Genomic DNA, 21,476 nt, shown 5'->3' with positions numbered 1-21,476 from the left:
TATCTGTGGTGAAATGTAAATGTGCTAGCAAATGCATAAAACATAAGCATACAATTTAAGGAACTCTTAATTAACCATCACCCAGGTGAGAAAATAGCACATTTTAAACATTTTTCTCAAGAGAACTCTCCAGAAAGTAACCAGTAGTCATCACTACTTTCCTTTATAGTTTTATCATCTAAGCATGTGTTCTTAAACACCGCAGCTTAATTTTATCTGATCTTGAACTTTGTGAATGAAATTTGTTTCTGTTCTTTTTATCTGTCTTCTTTCTGCCAACATTATTTTGAAGGTATATCCACATTTTGTGGAGCTGTCTTTACTCATGTTTTGTTTTTTTGCTGTATATACATTCCATTGTGTGAATATGCCACAATTTATCTATCATACTCTAGATAGGTATTTGAATTTGCCTTTCTAATTTGAAGGTATACCAATAACGTTTTTTTCTGAACCTTTTTGTTCATGTATTCTGTAAATGTTTGTGCTTATTTCTCTAGAATAGTGCTGTCCAAATGAAATATAATATTAGCCACATATGTAATCTGAAGTTTTCTCATAGTCATGTTAGGGCTTCTCAGGTGGCCCAGTGGTAAAGAATCTGCCTGCCAGTGCAGGAGATGCGGGTTCAGTCCTTGGATCGGGAAGATCCCCTGGAGACGAAAATAGCAATCCACTCCAGTATTCTTGCCTGGAAAATCCCATGAACAGAGGAGCCTGGTAGCCTGCATTCCATGGGGTCACAAAGAGTTGGACTTGACTTAGCAACTGAGCACGCATGTACATGGGTACATGCTGCTAAGTCACTTCAGTCATGTCCGACTCCATGCGACCCCATAGACGGCAGCCCACCAGGCTCCCCCATCCCTGGGATTCTCCAGGCAAGAACACTGGAGTGGGTTGCCATTGCCTTCTCCAATGTGTGAAAGTGAAGTAGCTTAGTTGTGTCCGACCCTCAGCGACCCCATGGACTGCAGCCTACCAGGCTCCTCCGTCCATGGAATTTTCCAGGCAAGAGTACTGGAGTGGGTCACCATTGCCTTCTCCACATGCGTGCATAGCCACATTAAAAATATAAGAAGACACAGATCAAGTTTATCTAAATAACATATTTAACCCAATGAATGTAGTCATTTCAGCATTTAGCCAATGAAAAAAATTATTGAGATATTTGACATTCTTTTTGTATTCTAGATCTTTGACATCTGGTATGTATTTTATAGCCCATCTCAGTTTGGTCGAGCTACATTTCAGGTGCTCATACTAGCCACATGAGGCTAGTGTCTCCTGTATTGGGCTATAGAGCTTTAAAAGATATGAATATATTGAACAGTAGAATTGCCGGATTATAGAGTATCATATCTTGAACTGTAGTAGATGACAGCAAAGTTTTCCAAAGTGATAGAGCCATTTTGCACCCCAGTGCCAGTGTGTGTGAGTTCCCATTTTTCTGCATAATCACCAACACTTAATATTATCATATTTTTTCACTTTCTTGTCTGGTAAGTGGGTGACAGATTTCACTGTGGTTTAATTTGCACTTCCCTGATGGCTAAAGAGCTGGAGCACATTTTCACATTAATTGACCATTTGAATTTCTTCTTCTGTGAAGTACTGGTTTAAAATTTTTTTGCCAATTTTTTTCTATTATGATTTTCATCATTTTTTCCCTGTTGAATTTTTAGAAGTTCTTCATAATATATTCCGAATGTGAGCCCTTTTGTGTTATGTGTTAACATAGATCTTCAACTCTGTAACTTGCCTTTTCATTTTCTTAAAGATGTCTTTTGCTGAACTTGTTTTAAATTTTAATGTTGATAAGTTTGTAAATCCTTTCCTTTATGGATAGTAATTTTTGTGTCCTTTTTAGTAACTCCTTTTCTGTCCTGAGGTCATGAGATTGTTATCTATTATCTTGTTTTATATTATCAGAACTTTATTAGGTCTTTTTATTTAATAGATCTAAAATCAGACTAAAATTGATCTTTGTTTTAAGCATGAATAGGAGTTGATTTCATTCTTTCTGTATGAGTGTCCAGTTGTTCACTATTCACCCACTTGCCCCACCTTTCCTCAGCAATTCTCCTCCTACCCTTTGTGCCACCTCTGTTGTACATCTAGGGTCTATATATCTGTAGACTTGTTTCTGTACTGTCTGTTCTGTTCCATTCATCTGTTTCTCTATCGTTATATCAACATTCTTAAATCCTGTTTGTCGTTGTTGTTCAGTCGCTCAGTTGCGTCCGACTCTGCGACCATGCACTGCAGCACACCAAGCTTCTCTGTCCTTTACTGTTTCCTGGAGTTTGCTCAAACTCATGTCCATTGAGTCAGTGATGCCATCCAACCATCTCACCCTGTCACCACCTTCTCCTGCCCTCAATCTTTCCCACCATCAGGGTCTTTTCCATTAAGTCAGCTCTTAGCATCAGGTGGCCAGAGTATTGGAGCTTCAGCTTCAGTATCAGTTCTTCCAACGAGTATTCAGGATTGATTTCCTTTAGGATTGACTGGTTTGATCTTCTTGCAGTCCAGGGGACTCTCAAGAGTCTTCTCCAACATCACAGTTCAAAGTCATTAGTTCTTTGGTGCTCAGCCTTTTTTATTTTCCGTCTCTCACATCCGTACATGACTACTGGAAAAACCATAGCTTTGACTATATGGACCTTTGTCAGCAAAGTAATGTCTCTGCTTTTAAATACACCATCTAGGTTGGTCATAGCTTTTCTTCCAAGGAGCAAATGTCTTTTAATTTCACGGCTGCAGTCACCGTCTGCAGTGATTTTGGAGCCCACAAAAATAAAGTCTGTCACTGTTTATAATTTTACCCCATCTATTGAAACAGAAGAGTATAAAAGCAGGCTTAAAACTCAACATTCAAAAAATTAAGATCATGGCATCTGGTCCCATCACTTCAAAGCAAATAGATGGGGAAACAATGGAAATACGTAGGGTGACAATACGTACTCCTTGATGTACTCCTTTCCCAATTTTGAACCAGCTCTTTGTTCCATGTCTGATTCTAACTATCGCTTCTTGACCTGCATACAGGTTTCTCAGGAGACCGGAAAGGTGGTCTGGTATTCTCATTTCTTTAAGATTTTTTTCAGTTTGTTGTGATCCACACAGTCAAAGACTTTAACATAGTCAGTGAAGCAGAAGTAGATATTTTTCTGGAATTCTCTTGCTTTCTCTATGATCCAACGGATGTTGCAAATTGGTCTCCGGTTCCTCTGCCTTTTCTAAATCCAGCTTGTACATCTTCATGTTCTCAGTTCACATACTGTTACAGCCTAGCTTGAAGGATTTTGAGCATTAACTTGCTCACATATGAAAGGAGCATAATTGTGCGGTAATTTGAACATTCTTTGGCATTGCCCCTCTTTGGTACCAGAATGAAAACTGACCTTTTCCAGTCCTGTAGCCACTAGTGAATTTTCCAAATCTGCTGGCATATTGAGTGCAGCTCTTTCACAGCATCATTTTTTAAGATTTGAAATAGCTCAGCTGGAATTCCATCATCTCCACTAACTTTGTTCCTAATGATGCTTCCTAAGGCCCATTTGGACACTGCAGCGTGTCTGGCTCTAGGTCAGTGATCACACCTTCATGGTTATCAGGTCTTTACGATCTTTTTTGTACAGTTCTGTGTATTCTTGCCACCTCTTCTTAATATTTTCTGCTTCTGTTAGGTCCATACCATTTCTGTCCTTTATTGTGCCCATCTTTGCATGAAATATTTCCTTGGTATCTCTAATTTTCTTGAAGAGATTTTTAGTCTTTACCGTTCTATTGTTTTCCTCTGTTTCTTTGCATTGGTCTTAAGGTTTTCTTATCTCTCCTTGCTATTCTTTGGAACTCTGCATTCAGATGGGTATATCCTTTCTCCTTCGGATTTTACCTCTCTTCTTTTCTCACGTATTTGAGAGGCCTCCTCATACAACCATTATGCCTTTCTGCATTTCTTTTTCTTGGGGATGGTATAGAGGTGCCCTATGAAGTAGGGTGCACTTCATGCTGCTGCTAAGCCGCTTCAGTTATGTCCAACTCGGTGCGACGCCATAGACGGCAGCCCACCAGGCTCCATCGTCCCTGAGATTCTCCAGGCAAGAACACTGGAGTGGGTTGCCATTTCCTTCTCCAATGCATGAAAGTGAAAAGTGAAAGTGAAGTTGCTCAGTCGTATCTGACTCTTAGTGACCCCATGGACTACAGTCTACCAGGCTCCTCCATCCATGGGATTTTCCAGGCAAGAGTACTGGAGTGGGTTGCCATTGCCTTCTCCTGGGTGCACTTCATAGGGCACCTCTATAATTTATAAAATTGTATGGTCATTCAGAGATACTTCTGTTGCTGGGGTTTATGACCTAGTATTCATAGACTTCTAGTAGGTTTGTTTTATTTATTTTTTAACTTTGCAACACGTTTTAATTTTTGCTTTATATCTAATTACAGTGTTTGAAACCTAAAGAATTACACATTATCTTCAAATTTGAGTGTGTATATAAATATCATTTGTCTGAACTCAGCACATTCAGTGCCGTGGTTTCTTGGCTTACATCTGCTCTGAAATCATCAAGCTTTATAGGTGTACCCAGGGGGCCCTGAGGACATAGGAAACAATAGCCAGAGTTTATAGTTTTTAAAAGCAAATAAATTTGGAAAGAAAAGCCAAAGGAAAAAGGTTTGATTCACCTTCCTAGGGTCTGTAGCCAGGAACCCATGCTTTTTTGAGGGACATCTGGTCTGTTTTGGTAGCTGGGCTACCCAGTTTTCTCTTCTCAAACTCAGGGGTCAAACATCTGAACTACATTAGTTCAGAGAAATTCACGTATGTGCTTGGAGAAGGAAATGGCAATCCACTCCAGCACTCTTGCTTGGAAAATCCCATGGACGGAGGAGCCTGATAGGCTACAGTCCATGGGGTCGCAAAAAGTTGGATACGACTGAACGACTTCACTCTCACTCTCTCAAGTATGTGCTAATGTGGACATCAGCAGTCAGGCTGGCCCAGAAGTTGTGAGGTGGGCCCAAATACACTGAAGACCTTTATGACACACTATACAGACTCCCTGGGTGTTCTGGGCCTCAAATTTAAGAGTATCTCTTCTAACTCACAGCCAGTTTTGATTCTGCATATAGCCCAGGTCTAATGCAAAATGTTCTCTTTCTTTTGAACTGTAGGAAATAGTTTTGTAATAGAGTCAGCAGCCTAAGTGAAAAGGGTCCTGCCCCTTGCCTCCCTGGGAGAGTGAGGTTTGGTAGTAATCATGCTGAAACTGAAGAGAAGCATCTGACTCACGTGGTGCAATATTGGTATCACTTTTTAGTCATTACCGCAGACCTCAACCACTTTTCTCAGAAAATGCCTCCGGAGTTGGTCGCAACTCTAGAAAAACAGGGTAGATTGAAGACCAATGACCCAAAGCACCTGAACTTGTTATCTGTAAGCAGAGTGGTGTGGCTTTCATCTGAGGCAGAGGGGGGTTGTAGGAATGGGAGCAAGAATGGTGTTGTTTCTGGGTAAGGGGAAAATGCAGCTCAGAGCAGAACGCCTCTGACCCACCTCTGTGGGGCTGATAGTGCCTCAGCTCCACCGTTGGCCTACATTTAGCCAAGCTTCCTCCTCCCCCACACCCACCCCTAACAACTGGGCTTTACACTCACATGCAATCCACCAAAGCATATAGACAAACCTCTGAGGCACTGCAATAGCTCTACTCAAAGGGGAAAGAAAAGGCATTAGGATTATAATTGTCACAGGAAGGGCAAAACCCAAAGCATGTACAAAGTTATGTACATGTTTCTGTACACAGATAGATGGCTGCCTCTCCTCTTATCACAGAAATTTACAGCCTCAGGACTTTTGTGAGAGTGACTGATATCGTCCCTAATAGGATCCTTGTACAGTAGGTTTATTAATTAACTTCAGGGTATCCATGCTTCCTCTCAAGTTGTATAGAATATTTTATGTGTATATGGTTTTTTGGTGATAAGGAGAAGAGAGACCAGTGGCTTTCAGTTGATTTTCATAGAAAATCAAGTTGTTTAGTCACTAAGGCATGTCCAACTTTCTGCAACGCCATGGACCGCAGCATGCCAGGTTCCTCTGTCCTTCACTGCCTCCCAGAGTTTGTGCAAATTCATGTGCATTAAGTTGGTGATGCTATCTATCCTCTCTCTCATCCTCTGCCACCCCCTTGTCCTTTTGCCTTCAGTCTTTCCCAGTATCTGGGTCTTTTCCAATGAGTTGGTTGTTTGTGTCAGGTGCCCAAAGTGTTGGAGTTTCAGCTTTGGTATTAGTCCTTCCAATGAATATTTAGGACTGATTTCCTTTAGGATTGACTGGTTTGATCTGGTTGCTGTTCAGTCTCCAACCCCATAGTCTAAAAAAGATTAAGAATGACTTCTATGAGTTAAGAAAAGTTTACAGAAACCAACAGTTTTTTCCCCCCATTTTTTGGTGTGTTTTATGTCTGTATTTGAATAACCATTCTGATAAAGTACTATTAATTATACATAAGATTCTCAGGCTTTTGTTTAATAAGTATCATTTTGCTTATACTTAAATTGAGAATTTTTTTTTTTTAAGGTTCAGGAGCAAGTACATCCCAATCTCTCAGCTAATGAAGAGTCTCTCTATTATATTGAAGAGCTGATTTTTCAGCTGCTTAATAAATTATGCATGGCCCAACCAAGGACTGTTCAAGATGTGGAGGTAAAAATTATTCTATTATTTCAAAAAGTCATTGAACCACTGTATAAATTAATTTTTATATCTACATCTATATCATTTAAAATTATCATGGAAACTAAAACCATTGAAATCATATGGGGGATGTATGATCAATTCATTTTTGTCAAAGATGTCAAGGCAATTCAATGAGGAAAGTAAAATTATTCAGCCAAAATAAGTGTTAAAACAACTGGATAAACTTTTGGTGGGAAAAAACCCTTGAAACCAATCTCAGAAATTTAAGATATATCATAATCTTAAAAATAATAGGTGGAACTATGAAGTTTCTAGAAGAAAATGCAGGAGAATATCTTTATAAGATGATGTTAAACAATTTTTTTTTTACAGAGGACTCAAAATACCATAAATATCAAAATAATAAAATTGATGTGAAGAAAAAAATGATACAAGTCACAAACCTGGTAGAAATGCTTTCACTATGTATTCCTTACAAAGGGCTTGTATCCAGAATATGTTGAAAAACAATTACAAATCCATAATAAAAAGATTCTTTGTTCACCCAAATGAGCAAAAGTCTGGAATAGACAGTTTGTAAAAGAGCATATGAAAAGTATTCAAACTCATAATTCATCAGGGAAATAGAAATTTAAACTAAAAGGAGATATTTCACACCCACTAAAAGGGATAAAGTTAGACTGATAACATGGAATACTGATGGCATGTAGAGCAACTGGAACTCTTAAACACTGCTAGTAGGAGTATAAAATGGCAAAACTACTTTGGAAAATTGTTTTGCATTTTCTTATAGTTAACTAAATACCTAACCTATGACCTTGCAGTTTTATTGCTGGGTATTTAATCCTAAAGAAATGAAAATATACCTTCACAAAGAGATTTACATAAGAATGTCTAAGCAGTTTTATTCATAGCAAGCAAAAATTGAAAACAGCTAAAATTTCCATCTATAGGAAAATGAGAAAACAAATTGTGATAGATTCATAAAATAGAATGCTACTCAGTAGTAAAATGAAGGAATAAACTATTGATATATGCAGTAACATAGCTATAATCTATAGTTATCACTTGGAGCAAAATATAAGCCAAACCCCAGAGAGTATATATCTATTGATTCCACTTACATGAAAATCAGAAATAGTGGAAAGTAATGGTGATAGAAATCAGGATGGTGGCTGCCTATGAAATTGAGATTAAGATGATAGAAATTTTCTGTAATCTTGATTAGTGAGATGGTTACACAGGTGTAAACATTTTTCAAAACTTATCTAATTTTACACTTAAGATCTGTGCATTTTACTGCATACAAATATTAGGTTCAATAAAGGACTAGTGTAGAATAAAGATATTTACTCATCGATTAAAAAAAATACATATATATATATATATATATATATGAATGAGGAGAAGGCAACGACAACCCACTCCAGTACTCTTGCCTGGAAAATCCCATGGATGGAGGAGCCTGGTGGGCTGCAGTCCATGGGGTCGCAAAGTCGGACAGGACTGAGCGACTTCACTTTCACTTTTCACTTTCATGCATTGGAGAAGGAAATGGCAACCCACTCCAGTGTTCTTGCCTGGAGAATCCCAGGGACGGGGGAGCCTGGTGGGCTGCTGTCTACGGGGTCGTACAGAGTTGGACACGACTGAAGCGACTTAGCAGCAGCATATATGAATGAATGAATGTGAAAGTTGTTCAGTCATGTCTGACTCTTTGCAACCCCATGGACTATAGCCTGCCAGGCTTCTCTGTCTATGGAATTCTCCAGGCAAGAATACTGGAGTGGGTAGCCATTTCCTTCTCCAGGGGATCTTCCCAACCCAGGTTTTGAAGCCAGGTCTCCCACATTGCAGGCAGATTCTTTACTGTCTGAGCTACAAGGGAAGCATGTGTGTGTCTACCTAAAAGATCATGTGTAATTTAGTGCTGAAATACTGTTTTGGCTGAGTTACATGTGAGTATTTCTAAATTTTTAGAAATATCTGTCAGTATAGTTTTTAAAAGTTACTTTGGCATTATATTGTTTATGTCACCTTTCTTTGAAAATTATTTTCTAACAAGGCAACAACTTCCAGGGTAAAGGATAATCTTATTTTGGAGTAATAGACCTCCTTTCTGCCTCATGAGAAACCTGTATACAGGTCAAGAAGCAACAGTTAGAACCAGACAGGGAACAACGACTGGTTCAAAATTTGGAAAGGAGTACATCAAGGCTGTGTACTGTTACCCTGCATATTTAATTTCTGTGCAGAGTACATCATGTGAAATGCCAGACTGGATGACTCACAAGCTGGAATCAAAATTACTGGGAGAAATATCAACAACCATAGCTGTACAGATGATACCACTCTAATGGCAGAAAGTGAAGAGGAACTAAAGAAACTCTTGATGAGGGTGAAAGAGGAGAGTGTAAAAGCTGGCTTAAAACTCAACATTCAGAAAACTAAGTATCCGGTCCCATCACTTCATGGCAAATATGAGGAGAAAACAGAAACAGTAACAGACTTTATTTTCCTGGGCTCCAAAGTCACTGTGGACATTGACTGCAGCCATGAAATTAAAAGACACTTGCTCCTTGGAGGAAAAGCTATGACAAATTTAGATAGCGTATTAAAAAGCAAAGATACTACTTTGCCGACCAAAGTCCGTATAATCAAAGCTATAGTTTTTCCAACAGTCATGGCAGATGTGAGAGCTAGACCATAAAGAAGGCTGAGTGCCAAAGAATTGATGCTTTTGAATTGTGGTGCTGGAAAAAATTTCTTGAGAGTCCCTTGGACTGCAAGGAGATCAAATCTGTCAGTCCTAAAGGAAATCAACCCTGAGTACTCATTGGAAAGACTAATGCTAAAGCTGAAACTCTAATACTTTGGCCATGTGATGCAAAGAGATGACTCATTGGAAAAGACCCTGATGCTGGGAAAGATTGAGAGCAGGCGTAAAAGGGGATGACAGAGGATGAGGTGACTAGATGGCATCACTGACTCAGTGGAGATGAGTTTGAGCAAACTCTGGGAGATAGTGAAGGGCAGGGAAGCCTGGTGTGCTGCAGTTCATGGGGTCACAAAGAGTCAGACACGACTTAGCAACTAACAGTAACAACAATAGATCTATTAAGATTTTCAGGGACTCTGGTAATTGATGCATTTGTTTCCCTATTTTTTGTTGTAAGAATTGGACATAACTAAATATAATAAAAGCATACTTTTCAGAAGCTAAATATGCTAGAAGCTGAGAATGTAATTTAAAAAACAGGGAATTCTGCTGAATTGGAGTTTGATTCAGTTATCATCACTTCTCATTATTCCTGCCAATTACTGGTAACATTTATTAATAAGATTAGATGATATAAAAGGTTTGTATTGTTTTTGCCAAGCAATACATTTCTTTAAACTGTTCTGAGCTCTGCCACACACTTGATTCTTTAAGAGGTACATGATATTTCTTCTTTTTAAAATTTTTCTCTATAAAGCTCTGAGATTAGCAGAAGGAGAATGACTATTTACTAATTATTAATAACAAGTTAACAACTTCTGCTGGGTAAACAATTTTAACCCTAGAAACGTTGACCTTAGAATCACTGACTTAGCATATTTTATGTTTGCTTTAATCTCTAACATTATTACTTTTTCTTTCTTTTCCAATTTTATCTTAGTTGTGCTTACACTTAAAGCTTTCTGTTTAAACTTCACCTTTTTATTTACCTGTGGGAATTATGTGGAAAAATCTTGATAGTGCTTTGAGTTTTTTTTTTTTAAACGAAAAACGTTCATTTATTGCAGGAATCAGAACAGGTTATGTTACTATTAACTGTTGGCATGAGGATGATGATGAAGTTAGTTTTGTATGAACTTTCTGTTTATGAGCACTTCTGTTAACGATAGTTCTGCTGTGATCTGAACAGGAACGAGTTCAAAAGACCTTTCCTCATCCAATTGATAAATGGGCTATTGCTGATGCACAGTCTGCCATAGAGAAACGAAAAAGAAGAAATCCTCTCTTACTGCCTGTGGACAAAATCCATCCTTCATTGAAGGTAAAAGCAAACAAGCAAACATACAATAACAAGACACGCAAAAAACCATTGAGAGAAGTTGTTTTTAGCAAATAGTCCTTTATATAGTATTTATGTATCTATATACATGGTCTATAAATATATTCATGTATATATGCGTGGTCTATGTGACGGTGTATGTGTGGTTGAATATGTATATACTTGTGTATACACATACACACATGCACACATACATATAGATGTTCTTTAATACATGCAAAAAGCAAAAAGGAATATGCTCTGATAAAATCAGTTGCTTTTCAAATAGTATTAAAAGTTAATGATAAGAAATAATGCATCTCTTTGGCATCTTCTGATGACTGTTACCCTGATTAACTTTCAGCTTTTTGTTGTGTATAATGCAAAAGCTACTCTGAGTTCAGAACTGTTTTTAAATTCATTTGTATCTGTTATAGATGTTTTTATATACATTGGTAAAGTTGGGTGTTGGGTAGGAAATATTATTTAGTCTGTATAGAGTAGCTGGTGTACCTGGATTTGAATATCCCCTGGTAGAAGTTTTAGAACCCCCTACATAGATGACCTCTCATCAGTAGCAACCGTTGTAATTTGGGAATATTAATTTAAAAAATGCAAATATTTGTCAGATGGGTTTTGGATAATATATCAAGAGGTTTTCCGTGAAGTCCAGTCTAAGATTTCTGTCTTAGAATCAACTATCTCTTCTTGTTTGATACTAAAGGCATATTTGTTAGATTTAAAAAATCAAAACTAAAACCCTGATACTGAGCCAACAGCTCATTTTACATCCTGTGGTACCTTTGAGTTTAGACATTTGGTTTCTGGAAAGTTGTTTATAAGCAAAAATGTTAAATAAAAATTTTAAGTGCATTTTATCTGCTACTTAGCAGTGCTGCCATTTTGGGGAATTAAATTGTTTTTTTTTTTCCACAGGAAGTTTTAGGGTACAAAGTGGACTACCATGTATCCCTGTATATTGTGGCTGTGCTAGAGTATATCTCAGCTGATATTTTGAAATTGGCTGGTAATTATGTTTTTAATATCCGACATTATGAAATATCTCAACAAGACATTAAAGTGTCAATGTGTGCAGATAAGGTAAGTGTTAAAAAGTATTTAAATTTAGCTACAGTGCTAGTGATTATATGTCACTTCTATCTCTGTTTTTTAATACAGGGTTATATTAGTGATTTTTATAATTCCTAGTGTTGCAAGACAGAAAAATGGTGGCCTTACAGACTAATAACAATGATATTTTCAGATTTTTCAGCATATGGTAGGATGAGAATCTCTTTTTTTCCATCAAAACTTCTTTACATGCAGAGAAGAAACATCCAAAACCTCAAACAAGTTTTAAAAAAGTAGTTTGAGTTTTGTATTTTTAGAAAGAGAATAAATCCAGAATATTCAGATACTTTTAAGAAGTAATTTTGAAAAACATACTTTGATTTTGTAGCATAATTCAGTGGGGCATGAGGAAAGAGAAGATTTTACAATGCCAGGGTTACTTTCTTCTGATCATTTTTTTAAATTACTTCATTCTTCCTGTCTGTAAGCTACTGAGGAAAGAAACTGAGTCTTTTCTTTTTCTCTCTCCTCCTTTTCTTCCCTTTCTACTTTTCTCCTTTTTTTTTTCTTTCTTTTGAAATCAACATTTTTGAATGCCTGTTATGTGTCAGATACTGCCCTGAGCAATGTACAACACTGAACATATCAGCAGTCCCTGTGTTAGCAGGAATTTATTTTAGTGGGTAATAAAGTATTATAAACGAATAATTGCAGTACAAGATAATTAAAACTATTATTATACAAATGAATCAAAGGTGCAGTGGAGAAAGTGATGAACTCTGAATAGGGAAGACCAGAAACACTTCATAGATAAGTGCCTAAGCTAGACCTCTAGGTGTGAATTACCCCCAGGGTCTGGCCTAGGACACTGGTTCTTCACCTTGCACATCAAAATTACCAGTATTCTTTAAAAGAATACTGATGTCTGCATCTTACCTCTAGAGGTTCTTATTTACTTGGCCTGGGATTGGCTTAGGCTCACAAGTGATTCTGATGTATGGTTAACAATTAAGAGCCATTGTACTATACCATAGTCTCAAAAATGATTTTTCACCTAAATTTTATTATAGAAATTCCTTATTTCTGTTTGACTTATCAAAAAATGAAAAACAATGATTATATGTTTTTTTAAACTTAGTTTCTAGCTTACTTTTAGAAAAGTTGCATGTACAAAAAAAGATACTCCCTTGTACCCTAAACCACTTGAGAGTAGGTTATTGACATAGTTTAGTGTATCATATGAACAAAAACATTTTCCTGTATAATCACACTGTGACAGTCAAAATCCAGGAAATGAATGCTGATATTATGTAATCCTCAGACCCCATTCAGGTTTTGCCAGTTGTCCCAATGACGTCTTTTATAGCAGAATGATCCTGTTCAGAATCAAGTGTTGTGTTTAGTTGTCATGTATCTTTTTTTTCTCCTTGTTCACTCTGGAGCAGTTCATTCTTCCTTTAACTTTTATGACCTTGACATTTTTAAGGATTATGCTTATTAATGTTTAAAATGCTCTTCAGTTTTTTCTGACATTTTCTCTTGGTAAGTTTCAGGTTATGTATGGAGCTGTGGCAGAAATGCCATAGAAGTTCTCATTGTACTTTCTCACATGACAACAGTTTTGATGTGCCCCATTTTTGGCGATGGTCACTTCAATCCCTTGATTAAGGGTTTGTCTCCTAGATTTCTCTACTTTAAAGGACTCCTTACCCTTTGATAATTAATGAATATTTTGTGGGGTATCTTAAGGCTATGTAAATACCTTGTTCCTCATCACACTGTGTGGTGGTTTAGTCGCTAAGTCGTGTCCAACTCTTGCTACCCAATGGACTGTAGCCTGCCGAGCTCCTCTGTCCATGGGATTCTCCAGACAAGAATACTGGAGTGGGTTGCCATTTCCTTCTCCAGAGGATCTTCCCGAGCCAGGGATTGAACCCAGGTCTCCTGCATTGCAGGCAGATTCTTTACCAACTGAGCTACGATTTATTTTAATATGGACTCACTGATTCTTATTTTATTTAGTGGAACATAACTTGTTACTTTATTAGTTATTTTGATATTCAGATTGTCTCAAGTTGACCACTTGGAGCCCCTTCAGTTTGCTTCTCTGTCCCTGTCTCTCTTTTGACATAAGATGCTCCAGGTTCAACTTGTTCTTTACCTGGCTACTCAAGCCTGGAATTAGTTGTTTTCTAAAAATTCCTGGTTCCTTTTAGAGGAGAATGGTCTTTAGAAACCATGATCTTGGTGCTCGATGAGCTCATTGATAATGGAGTGTTACTCCTCTGATCTCTTTAAGGTCAAAATTAGGGAGTGTGTGTGTGTGTGTGTGTGTGTGTGTGTACTCCTCTGATCTCTTTGAGGTCAAAATTAGGGAGTGTGTGTGTGTTACTCCTCTGATCTCTTTGAGGTCAAAATTAGGGAGGGAGTGTGTGTGTGTGTGTGTGTGTGTGTGTGTACATACATACATGGGCTTCCCTGGTGGCTCAGTGGTAAAGAATCTGCCTGTCAAAGCAGGAAATGTGGGTTAAGATGTGGGTTTGATCCCTGGATTGGGTAGATCCAATGGAGAAGGAAATGGCAACCCACTCCAGTAGTCTCACCTGAGAAATCCCGTGGACAGAGGAGCCTGGTGGACTACAGTCCATGGGGTCACAAAAATGTCAGACAAAACTTGGTGCCTGAGACAACAATAACACATACATATACATCTATATTTATGTCTTATGTGTCTCTAGATGAGTTCTCTTCAACCCACGTTCATTATCACAGACTTCATTTTCCCCTCCCCTTTTTTACATTTGTAATTCTGTTATCTGATAGTGAGAAACCTGGCTCCTGTTTTTCTTAATATATTTATTTGTTTGATCAACCCTTCTGTATGTGACCAGTCTCCCAGCAGGCCTATCTCCCCATACTGGTGTAGACACCCTATTTTGGCATAGAAACCCTTCTCCTCCTTTGTATACTTTCTCCTAACCCTCCTCAAATTCTGACAGTCCCATCTTGGTCCGCTGCTGCTGGACCAGCTTCCCGTGCAAATACCCTCCTTACCCACTAGGGCTCCGGCACCCTGCATCAAGCTGCCCTATTATATGGATAGTCTCTGTACTCTGATTGATCTCCTAACATCTTCTGCCCACAACCTCCACTCCCGTAAACACCCTCCCTACTCCTCTCAGGAACTAGCACACTGAGATGGGGCTCTGCAGCTTTTCCCCACACCTTCATGCAGGGATTCCTCCTTTATTTGCCCCGTTCCTCCACCCTCCCTGCCCTGAATAGTGGCCTTGCGTGGGATTATTGACAGACTGTGGGAAGGGGAGACTATTCTATATCTGAGTCAGTTAACTTTTCTATGACTCTTTTAAAAGCAAAAGTAGTTAAATTCTTAGAGAATTACACAGTCTCAGAAATACAAGAGACCAGATCTATACGCAGACTGACAGGTGGTAGTCACATAGCGTCTGTTTGAGCACTGGGGAGCTTATTGCTCATAAAACTGTCTATTCATTTTTATAGAATTCTAGTTAGGTGAAATGTCCTCCTCATAGAGAGTTAAAATTAACTTTCCTATTAACTTTTTTCCAGACTAGCTGTTTTTTATTAGCAAGAATATACTTGGTAATTCAATATGTACAATTTTAAATGCACCATGCTTTTTAAAAAAATTTTTGGGTGGAATTATCCAAAAGAGAATTTATTAAAATTCAGTGCATTTTTAGGGTACAGACTTGTAGTAGAACTATAAATATCAAGTATGGCATGCATTAACAATTTTTTTACTGAAATATAATTGATTTACAATGTTGTGTTTAATTTCTATTGTACAGCAAAGTGACTTAGTTATATATATATGTATATACACACACACATATATATATATATACTTTTTTCATATTCCTTTCTATTACAGTTTATCATAGGATATTGAATATAGTTTTATATATATAGTTTCTACTATACAATAGGACCTTATTATTTATCCATCCTATATATAAAAAGTCAGTTTCCATCTGACTTTCCCATTAACTTTGATTCCCTAATTCTAATCTCTCTTCCGGACTACATTAGATAAGATGAAACTGTTTTTCAGAATAAGTCATTCCGTTATTTAAAGCATTTTTCCATGTACTAAATTTTCACCTTTTGAGACTTCACAAACCAATCTTTTTGACATGATTTTCAGATTTTCTTTGAATTGCTCTTAGACTGTGATTTCAAAAATAAAAACAACAGTCTAGATTTGTTCTGACCACACAAAGTACAGTGAAATGCCTACTTCCTTTATTTGGTATGATATTCTTTTATAATTTTACTATTAACTTTTTGGAGCGCAGATGTTGTTCTGTTTACTTAATGAGTTCACAGATGTCTCAACTCCCTAGGACTTTTCACTGGAGATGCTAGTATGTTATATGTCTCAACTCCCTAGGACTTTTCACTTGAGGTACTAGTATGTTATAGCTTTGATTTCTTACAGTGTGTGCTGTTGGTATTTTTTTTTATCCAAGTTTGAATTCAAATTTATCTCTCTAAAACTTCCTACTGTTATTGAGACTGTGTCCAGCATATCAAGATATTACGTTATTAGAGGCATCCTTCTAGATTAATAAATTACCACATTTTTTCACTATGGCCTTTTAGTCAGCTGTCATTTCACCTCTTTGTCTAATTTGGGGATCAGCAGGCTTTATCTGTAAAGGACCAGATAGGTAGATGAATATTTTAGGTTTTGTGGGCTGTATATATATATTTGCTTTTCTTTGAACCACTCATCTTTGCTTTTGTGGCAGGAAAGCAGCCATAAAACAATGAGTTTAGGCTGTGTTCTAGTAAAACTTAACTTATACAAAAGGCAGTAGGCTCATTGTGGACTGTGGACTATAGTTTGCCCATCCTTTCCTCCTACGATTCCAAATTTGTCACAAGAGACTGTTGTATGTATAGGAAAGATCCAAATGACTTCATTTGTGGGACTAGTCATGTGAATGGAGTAATGAAACTAGTGTGATATGGTGTGATCTTAGTAAATCTAAACTGATTTCCTGTGAGCACTGTTTCAGGAACTTACAAGCCATCTGTTTAATAAACTGTTCAAATAAGTGCTTTCTAGAGGTCTCTAGTTTCCCAGACAAGGTCATATAATTTGACAGAGAACTTGAGAATCAAGTTTTTTTCTGCATTTAAAAAAAGCAGCATTTGACTATATGATGTATTCTGGCCCATCACAGATTACTGAGAATAGTTAGATGATCATAGGAATGAATTTTAAAGCTTAACCCTTCATATATTTTCACTATTAAGGAAAATAATATTCAGATTGGAAAAATAGAAAATATATGCTTAAGAGTAAATTTGATGTTTAAGCAAGGCAAAGCCTTTGACTGTGTGGATCACAATAAACTATGGAAAATTCTGAAAGAGATGAGCATACCAGACCACCTGACCTGCCTCTTGAGAAACCTATATGCAGGTCAGGAAGCAACAGTTAAAACTGGACATGAAACAACAGACTGGTTCCAAACAGGAAAAGGAGTATGTCAAGGCTGTATACTGTCACCCTGCTTATTTAACTTCTATGCAGAGTACATCATGAGAAATGCTGGGCTGGAAGAAACACAAGCTGGAATCAAGATTGCCGGGAGAAATCTCAATAACCTCAGATATGCAGATGACACCACCCTTATAGCAGAAAGTGAAGAGGAACTAAAAGCCTCTTGATGAAAGTGAAAGAGGAGAGTGAAAAAGTAGGCTTAAAGCTCAACATTCAGAAAACGAAGATCATGGCATCTGGTCCCATCACTTCATGGGAAATCGATGGGGAAACAGTGGAAACAGTGTCAGACTTTATTTTGGGGCTCCAAAATCACTGCAGATGGTGACTGCAGCCATGAAATTAAAAGATGCTTACTCCTTGGAAGGAAGGTTATAACCAACCTGGATAGCATATTGGAAAGCAGAGACATTACTTTGCCAACAAAGGTCCATCTAATCAAGGCTATTGTTTTTCCAGTGGTCACGTATGGATGTGAGAGTTGGACTGTGAAGAAAGCTGAGTGCCGAAGAATTGATGCTTTTGAACTGTGGTGTTGGAGAAGACTCTTGAGAGTCCCTTGGACTGCAAGGAGATCCAACCAGTCCATCCTAAAGGAGATCAGTCCTGGGTGTTCATTAGAAGGACTGATGCTGAGCTGAAACTCCAATACTTTGGCCACCTAATGCAAAGAGTTGACTCACTGGAAAAAATTCTGATGCTGGGAAGGATTGGGGGCAGGAGAAGGGGACTACAGAGGATGAGATGGCTGGATGCCATCACCGACTCAATGGACATGAGTTTGAGTGAACTCCGGGAGATGGTGATGGACAGGGAGGCCTGGTATGCTGTGATTCATGGGGTTGCAAAGAGTCGGACACGACTGAGCGACTAAACTGAACTGAAGCAAGGCGAGAGAGTAAGAGCACAGAGCTGTTCTGAAGATTATTTCTGTGGACCCAGATGTAATAGGAGTTGAGTTCTTCTGTATTTTTTCTTTTGTTGTAATATTACTCCATCTGTTTCAAGAACCGATTCTCCTTTACTCTTGTGAACATGACCAAGAACTGCTTTTATTGTCCTCACATTTATTCTGATCCTTAATTCAGAGCTGTTCATTACAAGTCCTGTGTCTGCTCAGTCACTCAGTTGTGTCTGACTCTGCAGTCCCATGGACTATAGCCCACCAGGCTCCTCTGTCCATGGGATTATCCCAGCAAGAATACTGGAGTGGGTTGCCATTTCCTCCCCCAAGATATTTTCCCTATCCAGGGATCAAACCCCTGATTCTTCACTCCTGAGCCACCCAGGAAGGCTATTGCAAGTCGTCGCTCAGTTGTGTCTGACTCTTTGCAACCCCATGGACTATAGCCTATAAGGCTCCTCTGTCCATGGGATTTTCCAGGCAAGAATGCTGGAGTGGATTGCCATTTCCTTCTCTAGGGGATCTTCCCGACCTAGGAATTGAACCTGGGTCTCCCGCATTGCAGGCAGACGCGTTACCGTCTGAGCCACCAGGGAAGCCCTTACAAGTCTTAGTAATTTCAATTCAGTACAGTTCAGTCGCTTAGTCATGTCCGACTCTTTGCAACCCCATGAATCGCAGCATGCCAGGCCTCCCTGTCCATCACCAACTTCCGGAGTTTACTCAAACTCACGTCCATCGAGTCAGTGATGCCATCCAGCCGTCTCATCCTCTGTCGTCCCCTTCTCCTCCTGCCCCCAATCCCTCCTAGCATCAGGGTCCTTTCCAATAAGTCAGCTCTTCACATGAGGTTGAAAGTATTGGAGTTTCAGCTCCAACTCGCAAAGTATTGGAATTTCAGCTTTAGCATCATTCCTTCCAATGAACACCCAGGACTGATCTCCTTTAGAATGGACTGGTTGGATCTCCTTGCAGTCCAAGGGACTCTCAAGAGTCTTCTCCAATACCACAGTTCAAAAGCATCAATTCTTCGGCACTCAGCTTTCTTCACAGTCCAACTCTCACATTCATACGTGACCACTAGAACAACCATAGCCTTGATTAGATGGACCTTTGTTGGCAAAGTAATGTCTCTGCTTTCCAATATGCTATCCAGGTTGGTTATAACCTTCCTTTAAAGGAGTAAGTGTCTTTTAATTTCATGGCTGCAATCACCATCTGCAGTGATTTTGGAGCCCCCCAAAATAAAGTCTGACACTGTTTCCACTGTTTCCCCATCGATTTCCCATGAAGTGATGGGACCAAATCCCATGTTTTTAGTTTTCTGAATGTTGAGCTTTAAGCCAACTTTTTCACTCTCCTCTTTGACTTTCATTAAGAGGCTCTTTAGTTCCTCTTCACTTTCTGCCATAAGGGTGGTATCATCTGCATATCTGAGGTTATTGAGATTTCTCCCAGCAATCTTGATTCCAGCTTGTGCTTCTTAGCAGTTTGCAAACATACAGTATATGTATGCTCTTTAAGCAGGTGTCTTTTGTGCATTTACTGTGCATCAAATGCTGTGAATTTTAAGATGGAATTATGGCTCTTATCTGTAGAAATGTCAGTATAATTTAGGTGCTTATATAGAAAAGAGAGAGGATGCTTATGGAGGACTGAAGCCAGGGAAAAGATTTTAATGGAGGAGTTCATGAAGAGTTGGGAAAAGCTATACAAAGACAATTATATTTGAGCTAAGTGATGAAAATTACTAAGGATTTATCAGGTGAATAAATGTGAGAGTTGGAAGAAAAGAGAAGTAAGAAAAGGTGTTCTAGACAGGAGAATAGAAGGACCTGACCAGTTTTAAGAACTGTTTGTGAGTTGGAGTTAAAAGGATTTGGGGACTGATTTGGTGTGAAAGTTGAGAAGTGTTAAGTCTAGGGTAAGGACAAGTTTTCTAGCTGTGAAGTAGATGGTGCTTGATTAGTGATTCTGAAGTGAAGTGTACGTGTATGGGTTTGTCAGACAGAGAGATACCTAGCAAGCCTTTCATAGCACTCGTCTAGATTCCAGAGAGTTTCTGACATAAATATTTAGGGAGTCATTAACTAGTGATTGATAATCATCTAAGAAGGTGAGCTCACTCAGAAGAAAATATAGTACATGTTTCAGACTGATGGCCTGCTAGTGAATAGGGGTTCTCCACCTAGTGAATAGGGGCTCCAAGTTTATTTTTTAAAATTTTGAATTATTTGCAATCTGTTTACATTTACAAATAATGAAAACTGTACATAAAATCTAGATTTCGGACTCTTCTTGAAAAAGAAAATCAAAATGCCTGATGAAATAGCTACCATTGAGCACACTTTCCTGTTTAGGTCCATGTACCTTCTAGTTTGCCACACTGCCTGTCACCTCTTATGTGTTAATATGATATATCATCTGCCTGACTCCTGTAGCATTTGCATTCAGGATTTTGGGAGTCATGTGGCCAAAACAGTTCCAAAAATGGGACCCTTCAGTGGGTGGCAGGGAAGGTAAGCAGTAGAGAAGGAGGCCTCACTGACAGAATGGTGTATGAGAAGCCAAGGGAAGAGAAATTTTAAGAAGTTCTGGTTAGCTGTGTTAATAACTAGAGAAAACAAAAAGATATTCAGACATTATTAGTGAGTTTCAGTAGAGTGGTGAGCTTGAGAACTAAGAAATTAGAGATACCAAGTACAGACTGCTTTAAAAATATCTCTAGTGGGGAAGAAAAGACAGTTCTGTGTCATACTTTCCATTCTTTTGTGTGTCTGCCTAAAATCAGATTTCATTTTCTAATTCCCTATGCAGCCAGCCCCAGTGGTTTCTTCAAAGGTCTTAAGTGGCTGAGAATGGGAGGCGATGATGTTCAGATGGAGGGGGCAAGGAAGAGAAGAGGGATTTTAGAGTATCACAGATGAGGCTGGGGAGGTAGGCCAGGGTTAAATTGTAAGTGGCTTATCTTCATGAAATTAGAATTGGATACTGAGAGCAGTGATATCAAGTATCATGTTTATGTAGGATATGACACAGTTTGGTGTTAGGAACATAATTTTGGAACTGGGGTTGGGAAGAAACCTGTGGCAAGGAGCTCATATTGCACGACCTTCTAAGAGGTGATGTGGCTGCTTAATAGTCTGATTTGAAGCTTGGAGGGTAATGGAGAGAACTGACCAGCTTTAAGAAATA

General features: G+C 38.4%; 1 protein-coding gene across 3 annotated transcripts in view; it reads left to right on the top strand.

The window, feature by feature from the left end:
- Positions 1–21,476, top strand: part of SOS2 (SOS Ras/Rho guanine nucleotide exchange factor 2) — a 100,823-nt gene that overhangs the window by 14,624 nt on the left and 64,723 nt on the right. For 2 of the 3 annotated variants that reach the window (XM_060419145.1, XM_004010508.5), the window contains exons 2-4: positions 6,593–6,718; positions 10,621–10,752; positions 11,686–11,850. In XM_060419145.1, the coding sequence (XP_060275128.1) occupies positions 6,593–6,718; positions 10,621–10,752; positions 11,686–11,850 (423 nt within the window). The remainder of the gene's footprint in view (positions 1–6,592; positions 6,719–10,620; positions 10,753–11,685; positions 11,851–21,476) is intronic. The other variant, XM_060419144.1, reaches the window with a different exon arrangement.

This window comes from Ovis aries, chromosome 7 (genome assembly GCF_016772045.2).
Source record: "Ovis aries strain OAR_USU_Benz2616 breed Rambouillet chromosome 7, ARS-UI_Ramb_v3.0, whole genome shotgun sequence".
In the NCBI taxonomy this organism is placed as follows: domain Eukaryota; kingdom Metazoa; phylum Chordata; class Mammalia; order Artiodactyla; family Bovidae; genus Ovis; species Ovis aries.
This window is presented reverse-complemented; position numbering and strand designations above follow the sequence as displayed.